Raw genomic sequence first — 15728 nt, forward strand, 5'->3', positions numbered from 1 at the left:
CTGCTCCTGACTTTAAGACAGTGAGTTCTTAAAGGCAACGGATCTTTAAATGATTGACTAAAGAAATAGACCAACTATTGCCCAATGAAGTAATCTTGCAGTTTTGGATCACAAAGGAGATAAAGCTCAGGCAGAGGTATAACACATTTAAGGCGCTGATATTATGAATTGCAGATCCAGGCAGGGCCAATTAAAATAAACCCCAAACCTTGTACAGGTAATATGGAAAACTCATTTTAGTAGTAAAACCTGCTACAACAGTTTTGCCTGATTCAGCTGGTTAACTGCTGTGTGTTGAGACTTATTAGGTGGCTACTAGTATTGTGCATAAGCAAAAGAATCTTGACAGTTTGGGCTGCTTCAGGTGGCTTTTCAGCCTGTGATGTACAGATGATCTGTTTCTGCAAGCTAACAGAAAGCAGAATACGCTGCTGGTACGTAGAACTCTTCACTATGGCTGCTCAGGTACTTGTGGAGCCCAAGGGCCACAACATCATAGAATGGGATGCTTCATTCTTGTTTCATTTCTGACTCATGTTTTTAATAGGTATCAGCAAACAAGATTGAGGAAACAGTGTTGGGTGCTTGATGCCTCATTCAGGAGCAAATATAATTTGTTTTTCTGCCTCTTTTTTTTTTTTTTTTTTTAGGGAGACTTGTACGCGTTAAATGTTCTGTGTTTATTTTATTTTTGTTTCCAGCAAGGGCTGGGAGGCTTAAAACTGTCTTGTTGTTTTACTTCTTTCCCCCAAGATTTCCAGCATATTTGTAGGTGTTTTGGTTTTAACAACTTGGATTTGTAGTGCTAAATCTTAGAAACAACTTGATGCAAGTCATGCTGGGTTCAAGGTACATCTGACCTAAATAAGCCACCTTCCTTATGAGGAGGGAAATTGTGCCCTTGGCTTGTGACTGTAAAGGAAATGTTGTGTTTGACTAGCCACTGCTTGGGCATCCACTGGAGGCAGATGAGTGTCTCGTGTGTGTGTGCGTGTTGTTGCCTGGAATTTGTTTGGTTCAAGACATGATGGAAATAGTAAACATAATTGATTTTTTTCTTTCCACATATATTAATAGCTTACTTAAAATAGATCTTCAAGAGCCCATTGTATAAAATATGATTACCCTTAGCTTACATGTGAAGGGGATACAAAGTGTGGTAACTTCTACAACACAAGTGGATTCAAACTTCAAAAAAGATCCCAACCCACCCCTTTCCCAATCACACTGTAAATGAGGCTTTTTTCTTAATTTTAGAGTAAAACCTGCTTGTCATATAGTTGATCCAATACCTGTTGCTCTAATAGAACTGTTCTTGTGCGTTTAACTTTCTGTTAGTAAGATATAAAATATAATGGTGTTGACATTTACATAGAATACATTTTTGTTGATCTGAATTCAATTTTAAATTGTAGATACTGTTTTTTCAGGTTATTATTATTATAATCCAGGCATTTCTTTACAACCTAATAAATGCAATGTTTGTTTGTTTGGTTTTTCCCTAGATCTGTTTCCTCCTATTTGCTGTTCTCTACATAGTTTCTTACTTCATAATCACAAGATACAAAAGGAAAGCAGGTAAGCATAGACTTTTTAATATATTAAAAAATAATTTCCTTTTTTCAAGTGAATAGGTGATTCTTTTTCTTTTGGCCTCCACGAGGAGAGTGGAAGAGCTAGATCTCTGACCAAAAGGCTTTCTCAGGCTGCTGGTCTTTGGCAGCCTGGACTGATCTGATTGTATGTGCTGCTCTTTTGCTCTGTCTGCTCCCTTTTTCCCTGAGCCATGAGTTCCCAACACCTCCTTTGTGCCGGCTCTGGCACTTCCCAGACACTTCAGTGTTCCTTCTACTATCACTCATCAATGGAAGGAGTGCACTGGAGCGTCTCGGGAAAGGATCAGTGAATTCTGTAGCTGGCACTCTGCGGTTGAATGACAGTGGGTGCCTGTTACAGAGGTGGTGCGGATGGCCACAATCAGTTGTTCTGTTTTGGCTCTAAATTTAAACTGTTTTGAGAGGGAAGAAAGGGGATAATTTCAGGTAGATGTTTCTGCCTCCCTTGCCTTTAGATCCTCTTGTTCTTTTTGTTCTGGAAAAGCTGACATGAGTATCTTCAGGCTGTGTTCTAGCACTAAAGTCAAGTTCAGAGCTTTAGCTAGTAAAGTGAAAAGGATGTCAGTAACACAGAAGGGAAGTAGTAGATTTCTTCTAAAAATGCCTTCTTTGCTCAGGTACAGTTATTTCAGTGTTCTTAACCTGTTCCTTATGACCTCACCACTCTTTGAGGTAATCCTGTATGTTTTTTTTTTTCTCTTTAGAAACATTGTCTGAAACTAGTCTGTAGCAACTCCTATTATTTTCTTGTATGTTTCTTCTAAAGAAAAATAGCATAAAAAACATAAAAAAATGGCAGAATCTGTGACTCTTGACAGCTTATATCAACCTTGGTGCTAGTCATGGTGGAGAAGCATTTTTATGCATGATGATCTTGGCACTTAGCACTTTACTGCAAACTGTTGATTGAGCTATAGTGACCTGTGTTATAAAGCTGGATTTATGTTTAAAAAATAAACTCTTAAAGAAATTTAATACCTTAAAAAAGAAAAAGTGCATCTCTTTAAGCATGGAAAGTAAGAAAGTTGGATACTATCTTCTGATCCTGATATGCATTTTGGATACTACAAAGCTGCTGCCACTTGGAGATAGGGAAGAGCAGGGAGGGAGAACGGGTTTGGCAAACACTATTGGATATACAGGCACTTCTGTTACTTTCTGGTAGTTGCTGTTATCACCTAGTGAGAGGAACTGCTCTGCAGCTGTCCTGACTTTATGAAAGTTTTCTGAGCAGTAGAAAGTAAGGCGAACTTTTGTAACCTGCTAGGATCTTCCTGGGTTAACATGTCTGGAACTCTTTTTCAGGACAAACTGTTTGTTGTTTCTACAATAGGCTCTTTAGCCAGAATGATTCATAAGAGACCTTGACTTAGTCTCTCAAAACAGTACGAGATTCCTGTAAAACCCCAGAAACAATAACTCAATGTACTTTCACAGAAGAATTTCAAAATAGCATGATGTTAATGGCTACGTGTTTATTTCAAGTGTGTGCATGACTCTTAAGAACTTGAAACACCTGGCTTTATTTATTCTTAGATTTTAAAATACATTGAGTTAGCAGTCATGGAAAACCTGTGAGACTTAAAAGATGACTCCAAAATTATTTCAAATGTACAAATGCATGCATTTGTGTAGAGATGTATCTAGAGAAGGATATAAAGAATAAATAAAGGCTACATTATTGATTGACTTCTGAGTTAAATGTTTATGATATTTCAAAAAGTTGGAATATTGATTGAGGATTGAGTGAACAAAAATGGACTAAAATGTGAAATGCCAGAAGGGAAGCCTTGCTGTCTTAAATTCCAAATAACTCTCCTTTTCCCTCACCAAATCCTCAGGAGTTGGGATGAATAATGGGAAGCAACCAAGGGGTCATCACTACTGTTCTAAGTAGGTTTTCTAGTTTTGACACTACATTAATACTGGAAATGAAACATCTGTTTAGGGATAGTAATAGTAGTTAGTATGGACCCTGAAACTTCCCTGTAGTAGCTTGCTTGCTCTCTGTGGTTTCAGAGATGCCCAAACTAGTCAGTTTGTAGCAGCAGCCATGGTAGTAGTAGTCTGACAGCTTGTTTGCTGTAGAGCCCTCTGGAAGATGTTTCCAGGAAGTTTTGATCTTCATATTTAAATAAAGTGAAATAACTTTGTAGTTACATTGATTTGAAAGGAGTTTCAGATATGCAGAAAAAGAAAATAGTATTAATTTTTGGTAGGAACATGTGCAAAATTTTAATGCTAATAAATTCTTTTAGTAATTCTAAACTTTAATTGTAAATTAAAATTGTGCCTATGTATATACATTTTAGCCTGAGGAAAGATGACTAAGTATTGAATATAACCTGCTGTAATGTGATTTTTCAGATGAGCAAGAGGATGAAGATGCCATCGTTAACAGAATATCGTATGTATAGCTCTTTTTGCAGAAGTTCTTTTCCTGAATATATTGTTGTGATAGGAATCTTTTATTCTTCCAAATAAGTAACAGTTAATTTTAAATGTGACAGCAAATAGATTGCTAGAGAGCAGAAGAAAAAGATTTAATCAAGTGGTACTTTGAGTTGTGAAAGGCATGACAAGAGGCAAGGCAGTTTGGTTTAGGTCTTTTTTTTACTTGTGGTTTTCCTGGTAAGCGTGATGTTGGCCAGAATATTGCAAGAGCACCTGACGTGAGAGGTGGAATTCATGCAAGACTTCTGCCACCTAAGTTTAGGTCTCTAAAATGTAGGTGTTTGTATGGGAGGCAGGTGTTTTAAGTTTTCACTGCAGTTGATGGAATTCCTGTCAAGGGAGGCAGTGGATCCTGGAAAGAAACTTACCTCGCCCTGAAGTAGACATCTGTATTTGATCATTTTAATAAAAGCTTAAAAAAGAATAACAAATGGAAGACAAGCACTTGCCAGACCTGTTGGTCTGCCAGCAACTCATCTCCTCTTCCTGTTCCTTTGTGGAGCTAGATATTAATCTCTCTTTTAAATATGTCTGAAGATTTACAGAACATCTGTGAGCTGTTGCTGCCCTCTCAGTTACATGATTTGCTAAACTAAGTGGACTTGCTGCTTGCTTATTTCAATGTTCTTAGCTCTTCTCTGGTGATACTGTCATCCCCTTGGAAGCAGAGATCATCGAGTGTTTTATTGATTTGTCTTGTACCCTGGGAAAGTGCCGAGAACATTGCAAGCTGTTCACTTTTAGTTGTGCATTTGTGGCACGCTTCAGAGATGTACAAAGATGATGTAAATTGTTCTCTCAGTAGTGTCTGAGAACAATGTTTTATATGCATTTTAAATAGTTACTGCCACAAAATCTACTTCAGATCTAGAGACAAATAAATGCTTTTAAATGCTATGAGGAAATGCTTCCCTCTCAAGTAGAGGAGCATCTCCCCTGTGCTTTTAAGTGAAGTCTCTTCTAAATTGAATATTTTTGTAACAGCTGGGGTCTTAGCCTGGTTCTCAATTTTTCAATATTCAAAAAGTCGAAGAGTCTTATTAACTGCTATCCCCACCCGCATACCTATTTTCTAGTTTAGCTTTAAAATGCAACAAATATCAGCTGTAAATGTTGTTTTTAATGTGAAAGCAGTGTAAGATGTGATTAGTACTTTCATAGAGTAATAGCCTTTCAGTGAAACTGTTGTTACAAATATAGAATGCTTCTTGTTCTTTCAGCCTAAGCTTTCTTGTTCCTTAAGTGTGCATGCTATTTCCCCAAAACAATAACCTTCAAACATATGCAGATGGCTATTTATTTGTGTAGCATAATTGTCAGGACTTAATGGCGAGAAAACCAAGCCAAACTGCTGTATCACCTTGAAAGGTTACATTGGGTTAGGTTTCACAGTTACGGCTTAGAATACTTCAACATCCTTAAACATCCTTTTTCTTTTTGAAGAACACAGTTCTTTTTAATGCCACAAGATGGCATTTGATACAAGTTGTGTTTGGGATCTAAAACGTAAAACCTTAAGTATTTTAAATAATTATGAGAATTTTTCTGTATTGAAAAAGCTATCAGAAAATCCCAACATATGAGATACTCAGATAGTGCTCACTTTTAAGACGTTATAAGCTGCCCCGATTTTAAAATTTCTAAAAGTATAGAAAGTGATTATTTTATTTTTTTTCCCATTCTGAGTGTGCATGTAGGAAATAAACTGAAATAGGAGACTTAGGAAAAGATATTCATGAACTCCAGTAACTTAACGTGCGTATGACACTGGAATTGAATGTGCACGAGTACTAGAGAGTAATCGTGGTAGTTTGTTGAAACTAATTATTTTTACTGGATTCTGTAAACTACTTGGTATTTGAAATATGCTTTTAAGAAGTGAAGTACTGTGGAAATCAGTTTCTTCTGCCCCTTTACAATGTAGGAATGTGTTGCCTTTAGACACTGATTGATAGGTAGGCTAACTACCTTTTTTTTTTCCCCTTGTTCAGAGCATGTTGGTTGTAACAGTGGTGCATTTCTTTAAATTTCAGGCTGTTCTTGAGCACCTTCACTCTAGCAGTTTCAGCTGGTGCAGTCCTGCTTCTACCTTTCTCAATAATCAGCAATGAGATCCTGCTTTCTTTTCCACAAAACTACTATATTCAGTGGTTAAATGGCTCACTAATTCATGGTTAGTACTCAGCATAATGTAATTAAATGGATGTCTTCATGCACAGATATGTTCTTATTTTTAAACTAATAACTCTATTTTCATCTAAGGTGCTAATTGAGTTTTTAACATGTTATTGGCTGGTTTTGCTCTGTGTGATTTATCACAAAAGTCTGTCTTAACTGTTGTGTGGTTTGGTTTTTTTTTGGTTTTTGTTTTCTTTTTGTTAAAAGAATTGTGCAGACTTAATGGAATTAAACCAAATTCATTGCTATAAATAGTAGTGTAGAATAAAAGCTACTAGAAGCTGACTTAAAAACACACTTTCCAAACTTCTTCCTCATGTGTTAAAGTAAGATTCATAAGACTGTCTTTATGATGATACATGTAAATTTATTCTCAAAATAAAAATCTGCTTCAAGAAATTTGCTAGCTAGGAGCAGTTAGGGTTGGATAATTAAATTAAACTGTTAATGATTTATTTGTAAACAAGGAAAAAATAGAATATGAATGTTTTGAGTGTGATAGAGGCACAATAAAAATAAACTGTTTCAAGGAAAAGATGCAAGGGAAGAATATTACTTGTACTTTCTGCAATGATGCCTTGATGTCTGGCAGTGAGTTTTGCATGCTTTCCAATATTACTTAACAAGCCTACAACTATGACATGTATAATGGATACTAATATTTGAAAATAGCTTGGACGCTTCCATGTGTCTAAGGGAAATAACTGATGGAGACAGGACACTCTTTGGTAGGTTTGGCTGGAGAAGGGAGATAATGCCTTCACTATGTGAAACAATCTGGAACAAACAATTTACAAGCTAATAGTGCTGTCCTTTTTTTGTTCTTGTGAAGAGAGAATAATTGGACTTGGGAGGATTTTTCTCTGAAAAATGTACACTTTTTTTGCTAAATATCTAATAATGCTCACAGAAAATGAATGAATTTCCTGATCCCTAACTTGCAAGAGTGTGGTGTTTGGTGGTTTTTTAATTTGTTTTAAGCTGATGTGGATAGGTGAAGACAGGAAATAATGCATATTGTCTGTCATCTTTCTGAAAGTAGTTGAGTGTGTTTTGTGCTATCTGGGTGGTAAAAGAATTTTTCTTTTAAACCCATGAATAAGGAAGGGTTGACTGAAGGTGTGACCCTGAGTGGTGATGGGGTAGTTTAAGACCTCAGAAAAGTGAGGAAGGAAAACAGCAGAATAACAACATTAGGTATTGAGAGAGTAGACTTTGTCCTCTTCAATAAATGCGTATATGGGACCTCAGCGGGGAATACCCTGAAGGCAAAGGATGCCAGGAGAGATGCTGAGTTTCAAGGATAATCTTCAAGCATGATAATGTCCACCTCAGAGTGCAAGAAAATGAACAGGTGTAGTAGGAGATTGACCTGGCTTAATAGGGAACCTGAGCTCAAAACCAAAAAAAAAAGTGTGCAGAAGGTAAAGCAGGGATGAGCTGCCTAGGAGGGGTGTTGAAATATTGCCTGGGTTAATATCCTGGTGTGAAATTAGGAAAGCCAGGGCACAGCTGGATTTGGTACTGGTGAGGGGTTTGTATAGAGCTAGCTTCTTTTCTGGTGTGTGCAATGAGAGGCAAGAAGCAATGTTTGCGAGATGCAAAGCAACAGTTCTTCACAGCAGGGATGGTTGAACACTGGAAAAGATTGTCCAGAGAGTTCTAAATCCTTGGAAGTTTTCCAAAACTCAGCTGGCTAAATCCCTGAGCAGCCTGATTGCACCTGCAGTTTAGCTGTTCTAAGCAGCAGATCAGACAACATGACTATAGAGGTTCTTTCCAGTTGAGTTATTCCATGATCTGTTTTGTCACACATCATGGGAGATTGCTAATTTGGTATAAGACATACCATCTTCTACATGGAAGAAAAACCACCCAGCTAGTTCTCATTTTTCACAAGGATTTGGCTGCTCAGACAGGTTTATATTCTTTACTCCCAAATATGAAAAGAAATATTTATGGAAAGTAAACCTTCCTTCTGTGAATGAATTTACTTTGAAAAAATGACAATAAAATGTTTTAGAGTGAAAATTACATAATAACAAATTCAGAAATTTTCACTGTCAGAGCTGCTACAGTACTTGAGAAAACATGGGTTAATTAGAAATCTGCTGGTAAAAGTAGCTGTTGCATAGGAAGAGCTTTGAATTTCCCAGTGACCATCATATTTTGATTTTAATGGGACAATCTTTGGAAAGTACCACTTTATGCATGCATAGTATCACTTGTATCTCGTAAGTCCAGTAGTAATGGCTAGCAAGGAAATAAATTCAGCATCTTGGTGTTTCCAAGTTTGACTGTGTGCTGCTAAGCTTATGCTAGGGGTAGATGTAAATGAACTAAACCAAGATTTACCGCAGTTGCTGTGAAGACTTCAGAGACATCAGTGGTTTTTGGATCTGGCTACAGATTTCTGCTACTGCAGCTTGCCAAAAATTAGTGTACCTTATTTCAAAGCATTACCTTGGGGAAGGGCTCCCTCATGCGGTGTTCAGTAGGTTTGCACAATAGCACTGCGCTGCTCTGTAAAAACCTATTCCGTGTAGTGGCAATACCTTTTTGAAGTTAGCTACGAAATGCTGGTGCAAATTTTTGAAAACTGATAGTGCTGTCGCAAGCAGTCAAGTCCAGAAAATATTCATATCTCCGTAATACTGTCTAGCATAGCCTTCATATACGGTTTGCATACTGCTTTGCAAATGTTAGCAAATGGGAAGATCTGTATTGCTTTACAAGACTTCAGTTTTGCCAGATTTGTCAGTTTCGGATGTAGTGTGAGGTACTTGAATGTAGTTTTAAGGGTTTTTATATTGTAGACTGTTGCATTAGTTGTGGCATGTAGAATAATAAAAAATATATGCCTCTAATTTTTGAAACTAGGCAGAAAGCCCATACCTGGGTCCAAAACAAACGGTTTCATGTGATGTATGTTGAACTAAATCCAGAATTTCTTCTGACAGCTGCACTTGTGCTGTTGTTGGATACAACCACCAGGTGGGGATAAAATGCAATGAAAGAGCCACGAGTAGAAAAAGGACGAATTGCTGAGGGTCTGATCTATTTGCCAAAGACTGAGAGATTGTTAATTTTTGTGTTATATTAACTTGTTTTATGGGGGATATTGTGAGGTCGCTACACATGCAAAAAAAAATTCCATTAGACTGCTTAAAGCTTTTATATATGTTGATGTCTTCAAGTCCCTCTCATGTAAACTTACAATGCAGACACTGTAGTAAGAAATAATTGTTTTTCTGGGTCTATTTTAATTTGACTTGTGAAATATCAAATTAGAATAAGAAATACAGAAAGGGAAGAAGAGGGCCCTCTATGTTCCTTACTTTGAAGAAAGTGTATGTATACCAGGAGGAGTACAGCGTTGTCCTTACCTCTTGTAACTCTACATGCGTATTGTAGCCCTGTAGTTTAATATTCTGTAAATGTGGTTCCTATCAGCTGCTAATGTCTAAATTTATGGATTTCTTTAAAAAATCACCCCAGATGTGCACTGCTTTCCCCTCCCTTAAAATGCTTTGCACATACTATGCAGTTCCTAAGCACTATTTTACGTTGTAGATCGACATGTGATAGAGCTGCTGAAATTAGGACAACCAGGTATTCAGCTTTGTGTTAGGTAACCGAATGCACTATCTGTCCTTAGAGAAAACAGCTGAAATGAGACCCTTACCCCATCTAAGAGTATTTCTACTCTGATTCTGGTGTCTTAATTTTCTGGGAATAAAACCTCCCTAAAACCAAATCAAACCAGCAACCAAAACCAAACGCGGACTATTTGAGTTAAAGTACCCCTAGTAAGGGCTGTTAATGACATTCTTGCTGATGTTGCTATGTGTGAATGTTCCTTGAATGGTAACTGGAGCTTCCTGGCTAAGCAAATTTAAAAGGACAAAATCCCTCTCTTTGTTAGCTGCAGTTTAGCTACCTTTAGGCAGTCTGTTTTCTTTAGCAACTGAGTATTACTTCAGGCATCTTTTACAATTTTCTTGTTTTCTTTTCTGTAGCTTATCTGACTAAATTTGGGTCCTGGTGCTATTACTTGTCGAAGAAGTAGATTTCCTGCCACCTCTTTCTTGCCTCTTCCCCCCTGCTTTTTTATTTCTTGTTGAAGTTTATATAATTTACTTTAAAGAAAAAGGAAGTATATATGGTAAAAGCATTTTTAAGGGGGTGCAGGTGAAGGTAGCTGTTAACTACTGTGTGGAACTAAACACAGGAATTTCTCTCAATAATGTATTCCCTAGACACTCTGTAAATGTTTCTTTCCTTCCCTATTCTTTCTAAAATGGATAATTCAAAGAAGAAAATAAGCAAGCCTATTCATGAGAAGAAAGAAATAAACAAAGCTGTTAGTTCAAATTTTCCTATCATGGGGGATGTTCTCTTTTGGATTTCAAGTGATACAATGTAGTCTTGGTAATTGTGGAAATATGTGTGTTTTGGGGAAGGTGGGGGACTAAGCCTTGTTTTCTTAACTAGAAAATAAAAGCTGTATTTTCAGGGTGCAGAGCATGTGACACTAGTTGAATCTGTTAGCTGCTAAATTGCAGGTAAGCTGTTGCTTTTGGAAAGAAGAAACACTGCGTCCTGCACAACTTCTGATAGGATGATTGATGATGGGTTCCTGTTTAGGCACCAGAAATTGCCTGTTCAGAAAGTGTTCATCTTAGATCTTAATAGAGCAGATACCCTTAATGGAGATCAGTTATTGCTTCAGGTCGTTTTCTAAACCTTTTCCCTTCCTGCAGATGTCACATGTGTCTTACAGATGTCCTAATTTTAGTCAGTTCTAGATTTTTCACCTAGATCACAGAATGGCTGAGGTTGGAAGGGACCTCTGGAAGTAATCTAGTCTGACTGCCCTGCTCACAGTAGAGTCAGAGAAGGCTGGTCAAGGCAGTGCCCATTGGGGTTCTGAGAATATGTTGAAGTATGGAGATTACAAAACCTCTATGGGCAAGTTGTTGCAATGTTTGACTACACTGACAGTAGAAAAAGTTTGGGTTGTGTGTTGGTGTGGTGTTTTGTGGGGCATTTTTTTTTTGTTTGGTTTTGTTTGGGGTTTAATTTTTTCTGTTACTGTTGTCTTTCCCCCCTCTAATGTTTCAGTAGGTTTTTCAGTTCATGCTCATTGCCTCTTCCCCATTCACTGGATACCACTGTGAAGAGTCTAATACTTGTTTTCCTTTCCCCCTCTCATCAGATACTTACGTACACTTTGTTGTGTAAATGTCCCTGAGTTAACACTTGTGAAGGCTAACCAGTTCCAGCTCTCATAGCCTCTCCTTGTATGACAGATGCTTCAATCCTTAATCGTCTTCATGGTCATTTGTTGGACTCACTTCAGTATGGCCTGTCTTGTATAGTGGAGCCCACAGCTGGCTGGAGTTCTCCAGATTTGTGCTACTAGTGCTGAGCAGAGAGGAAGGATCTCTTCCCTCAAGCTGCTGGTAACACTTCCCCTAATGCAGCCCAGGATGCTGTTGTTCACCTTTGCTGCAAGGGCACACTGCTGGCTTGTGTTCAGCTCCTCTAAGGCCTTTTCTACAAGGCTGCCTTTGGGATGACTGGTCCCCAGTGTGCTGTCAGCCCATTTGTTCAGCTTGCTGAGGATCATCTGAGTGGCAGGCAACTTCTTCTCCCCATCTTGTATCCTCAGCAAAATTGCTGAGGATGCACCCTCTCCCATCATCCAGGTTATCAATGAAGATGTTAAACCCTATATTGACTCCTTGGGGTGTACCACTGATAGCTGGCTTCCAGCCTGGCTTTGTATTGCTGGTCACAACCCATTGAGCTCAGAAGCTCAGCCAACTTTCAGTCCAAATCAGGGTCCACTTACCTAGCCCATACTTTATTAATTAGACTGTGAGGGGATTAATGGGAAATGATGTTTAAGGCTTTTGATCCACAAAATCCTCTGCTCTCCTCTTGTCCACTGAGACAGTTGTCTTGTCATGGAAGGCTGCTGTTGCTGTTACTGTCATACCTTCTTCTGATTTGGAGGTGACGATGGCATTTGTGTATTGCTCATGTTAAAAATCTGTGGAAGTGGTCCGCCTGAGCTTGCAGCCTGTCTCCCAAGATTTCATACATTTGCTGCTGTTCTAGTTGGTATCCAATTTTTGTTTTAAGATCATTATACAAAGACATGAGTATTTTTCAGCAGTGACCTGTAAATAACTATCATAAAAAACTCTGTTCTGTTAGACTTGTATGTGTACTACATTGTTTTATGTAAGGAGGAAGTGTGGTATTTTTAACTTCTAAAGCTAGAAAGCTTATAAATTCTTTTCTTGTTTGTTGCAGGCTTATGGAATCTTGCCTCTCTTTTTTCAAATTTATGCTTGTTTGTGTTGATGCCCTTTGCCTTTTTCTTCTTGGAATCAGAAGGATTTGCTGGCTTAAAAAAGGTAGGAAAATGCTATTAAATACAGAGTAATTATGGTACGTATTCCATTTTCAGCCCTTGTTTCTGATGAAACTACAAATTTGGAAGAATTTGGTGCTGGAATGTGTATGCTTATGTGAATGTGTAAATATGGATGAATGCTTTTGCACAAGTAGGTGAAGCGAGTATTTGGTGTGTGGCTGTGAGTGGGCTTAGGGGAAAAATTATGGTCCTTGAAAAGCCATTTATACCGAGATCAAAAAAATGACTGAATTTGATTCTTATTTAATAACAGAATGTTTTAATCAAGATTTTATTTTTTGGGAAATGATTTTGCTGGAATGCTAAATGGAGAGAAGGGTCAATAAATACACTAGAAATAAAGTAAAAAGAGGAAGAAGTACAGGTTTCCTACTAATGGGAAGGGTGATTAAGTAACAGATGACCTAGAGAAAACAACCTTGACTTGTGAATTTTAAAGATTAACAAACATCCCCCAAAAGGTTTAAATGTGGTCAGCATTATCAATAGTATGTTAAGAAAACTGTCTTACATGAGTAAAGAATAACTAAAACCATTAAATCTAGTTAAATATATTATACAGACATATATATAAGTTGAGAGGGCTGAGTATTTCAGCAAGGCATGGAATTTGGCAAAACAATTTCTGAACAGTAAGATGATAATGATTATATTAATATGTTAACTAAAGAAATATAATGACTATTGCTGTAATGGGAAGCACAGCAAAATGAATTTCACATCGTAAATATCAAATAAATTAAACTGGAATGACTGTCTGGGGGCCAATTGTAACACATCTTCATTAATCTTTAGCATCCAAATGATTACAGTTTTGTTTTTTAATGATGGTGTGCTTGAGGGAATTCTGTGCTCTTTAGATGACTGTTATTAGAAAGCAAGGGATCTTGAAAAGTGGTCTGAAATCAGGAAAACGAAATGCATTAAAGATGGGTACAAAAGATGATGAGTCACTGGATCGCATGTAACAAATCAATGAGGGGAAGATTGTGATGGGAAGGAAAACATAATTCCTGGTTGCACTGAAAGGAATTAGCATTAAGGCAATGAAGTTGCCATTTTTGTTCTTGGGAGAATTGGGGAAAACTCAGCTGAAGTACAACATTCAATTTGGGATTTTAAGATTCATGTGAATACTTGAGAGAAGGCAGGACAATAACAACAAAAGGAGATGCTTGGAAAGCACAGCATGAAGGAAAACATTAATTCAGAGAATAATGTGGAAAAAAAACAGATCTAACTTTACAGCTGAAGTTACTGGGAGGTTACATAGATTGAGCAATTCAGCCATGTCAGAACGGACCCATGGGACCCAGCCACGATGGTGTGTCAGTACTGGTTTGGTGCAGCCCTTACTGAGCTGTTGATGCTACTGGAATCTTACTTCCTATTGACTCAACCGTAGAGGTATGTAAGTTACTTCAGTTACAAGTTTGGATGACCAAGCTAAGAAGTTCAGCTTCAAAGGAGTTTGGTGATGGGCTGCTGTGTTTAACTCCATTTATCCAGCTTGGTTGGAAAACTCTCCTCTTCTTCCTTTGCTTCAGATATCCATAGGGCTGAGAGAAATTCTAGCAACTCATTTTGTCCTTTTAGCTTTTAGATGGAGGTGGCTCCATTTTCCTTTTGACTATAAGTATCTAGCTCAGCTAATGTGTAACTAACTGATTTTGGAGGGGTTGGTCTCTGGCAGTCCAACCAAAACCAAGGATTTTCTCCATCAGTGTCCCATGCACGGTATTCCTAGTATGTCCCTTTGACTTCTGGTGGTATGTCCCCTTGATTTCTGCTGGCTCCAACCAGCAGATGCATTATCTATCTCAGCTGCATTAAACTTGAACTTGACATAAAACTTTGGTTATAGTGTAACTTCTGAACTTATGATAGTGGCTATCAGTAAACCCCAGTCAAGATAAGTAGGATCACCATTACATGGTTACACTTGGAAGTACTCATGACTCTAGAGATAGAGCCATAATCTGTCTGCACATGTCAGGAAAAAAGACAATTGTTGGTGCTTTAGAGTAGTTTTGCTTCTTCATGGGAGTAGATGAGATCAGATTTTAGTATTGAAACCCACCTGGGGGGGGAAGCAACCCAATTTAGGGATTTTTTTGTTGTTGTTGTTTTGTTTGTTTGTTGTTTGGTTTGTTTTGTTGCTTTGCTTTCTTCTAGATGTTTTTGGTATGTCCCAGAAGCCAGGTCTGCTTCTTAGTACAGATACGGCCTTTGTCCAATATGTGTTCCACCTGGCTGCTCTATTTTAAAGTGTTCAAAATGGATGAGGGCATACTGAATTGTTTTACCAGCTTTGAGTGAGCCCTAAAGCTACTGGTGAAGATGTAGGAATTGTGGTCTATTTAATATAGACATACCTTGTCGTTGAACACTTCTCTTAGAAAGTAGCAAATGTCACTTCTGGAGGAAGTTGAATTGAGTTTGCTTTTCTGTTCAAATTCTGAGGCAGATAAATGATTCTACTTGCAAGAAGTACTCTGTATATATAATTTAAAGAATTACATCACGTAATAGGATGATTAGAATCTGGGAAAATTTATGGTTACTTGAACTTGGGATTGCATGTGAGCTTTTCAGTTCTAGAATCTGTGAAGGGTACTTCCCATTTTTTTTCCTTAAGTTTTGGCACATTGCTTATTTCTTTTCAGAGAAGACTTTGAGACCATGATTACTTTGTAGAATTCTGGCAGTTGCACAATATAATCAAAACCAAAATTATTTGTAAACTTTTTTTCCATATTGTGGTTTTTTTTGTGGGTTTTTTTTTGTGTTTTAGATGACATAGTGTCATCAGAGTAATGGGCCAGAGTGATTCAACATCATTCAAATACTATAACTATTAACTGGTAAAATCAGATTGTAGTGATCTCAATTTAAAAGAACATTTCATACATTTGGCAAAACTTTTGCCTTTAAGAGAAGAGCAATCTGCTGTAAATGTGAAGACATTCAGTAAGGAGGCTGACACAGGCGATCTATAATCTTTCAGTTGGGAGTTGGATGCAAGGAGTAGG

At 37.6% G+C, this 15728-nt stretch overlaps 1 protein-coding gene across 1 annotated transcript in view; it reads left to right on the top strand.

Moving 5' to 3' along the window:
- Positions 1-1505: 1505 nt before the first annotated feature.
- The window catches only part of LOC104408038 (limb region 1 protein homolog), a gene marked incomplete at both ends in the record, with an annotated part of 36579 nt that continues 22356 nt past the window's right edge, over positions 1506-15728 (top strand). The window contains 4 exons of the mRNA XM_010017491.1: positions 1506-1578; positions 3984-4023; positions 6104-6243; positions 12573-12676. Coding sequence (XP_010015793.1) covers positions 1506-1578; positions 3984-4023; positions 6104-6243; positions 12573-12676 — 357 coding nt within the window. The remainder of the gene's footprint in view (positions 1579-3983; positions 4024-6103; positions 6244-12572; positions 12677-15728) is intronic.

This window comes from Nestor notabilis, unplaced genomic scaffold (genome assembly GCF_000696875.1).
Source record: "Nestor notabilis isolate BGI_N333 unplaced genomic scaffold, ASM69687v1 scaffold29936, whole genome shotgun sequence".
In the NCBI taxonomy this organism is placed as follows: Eukaryota; Metazoa; Chordata; class Aves; order Psittaciformes; family Psittacidae; genus Nestor; species Nestor notabilis.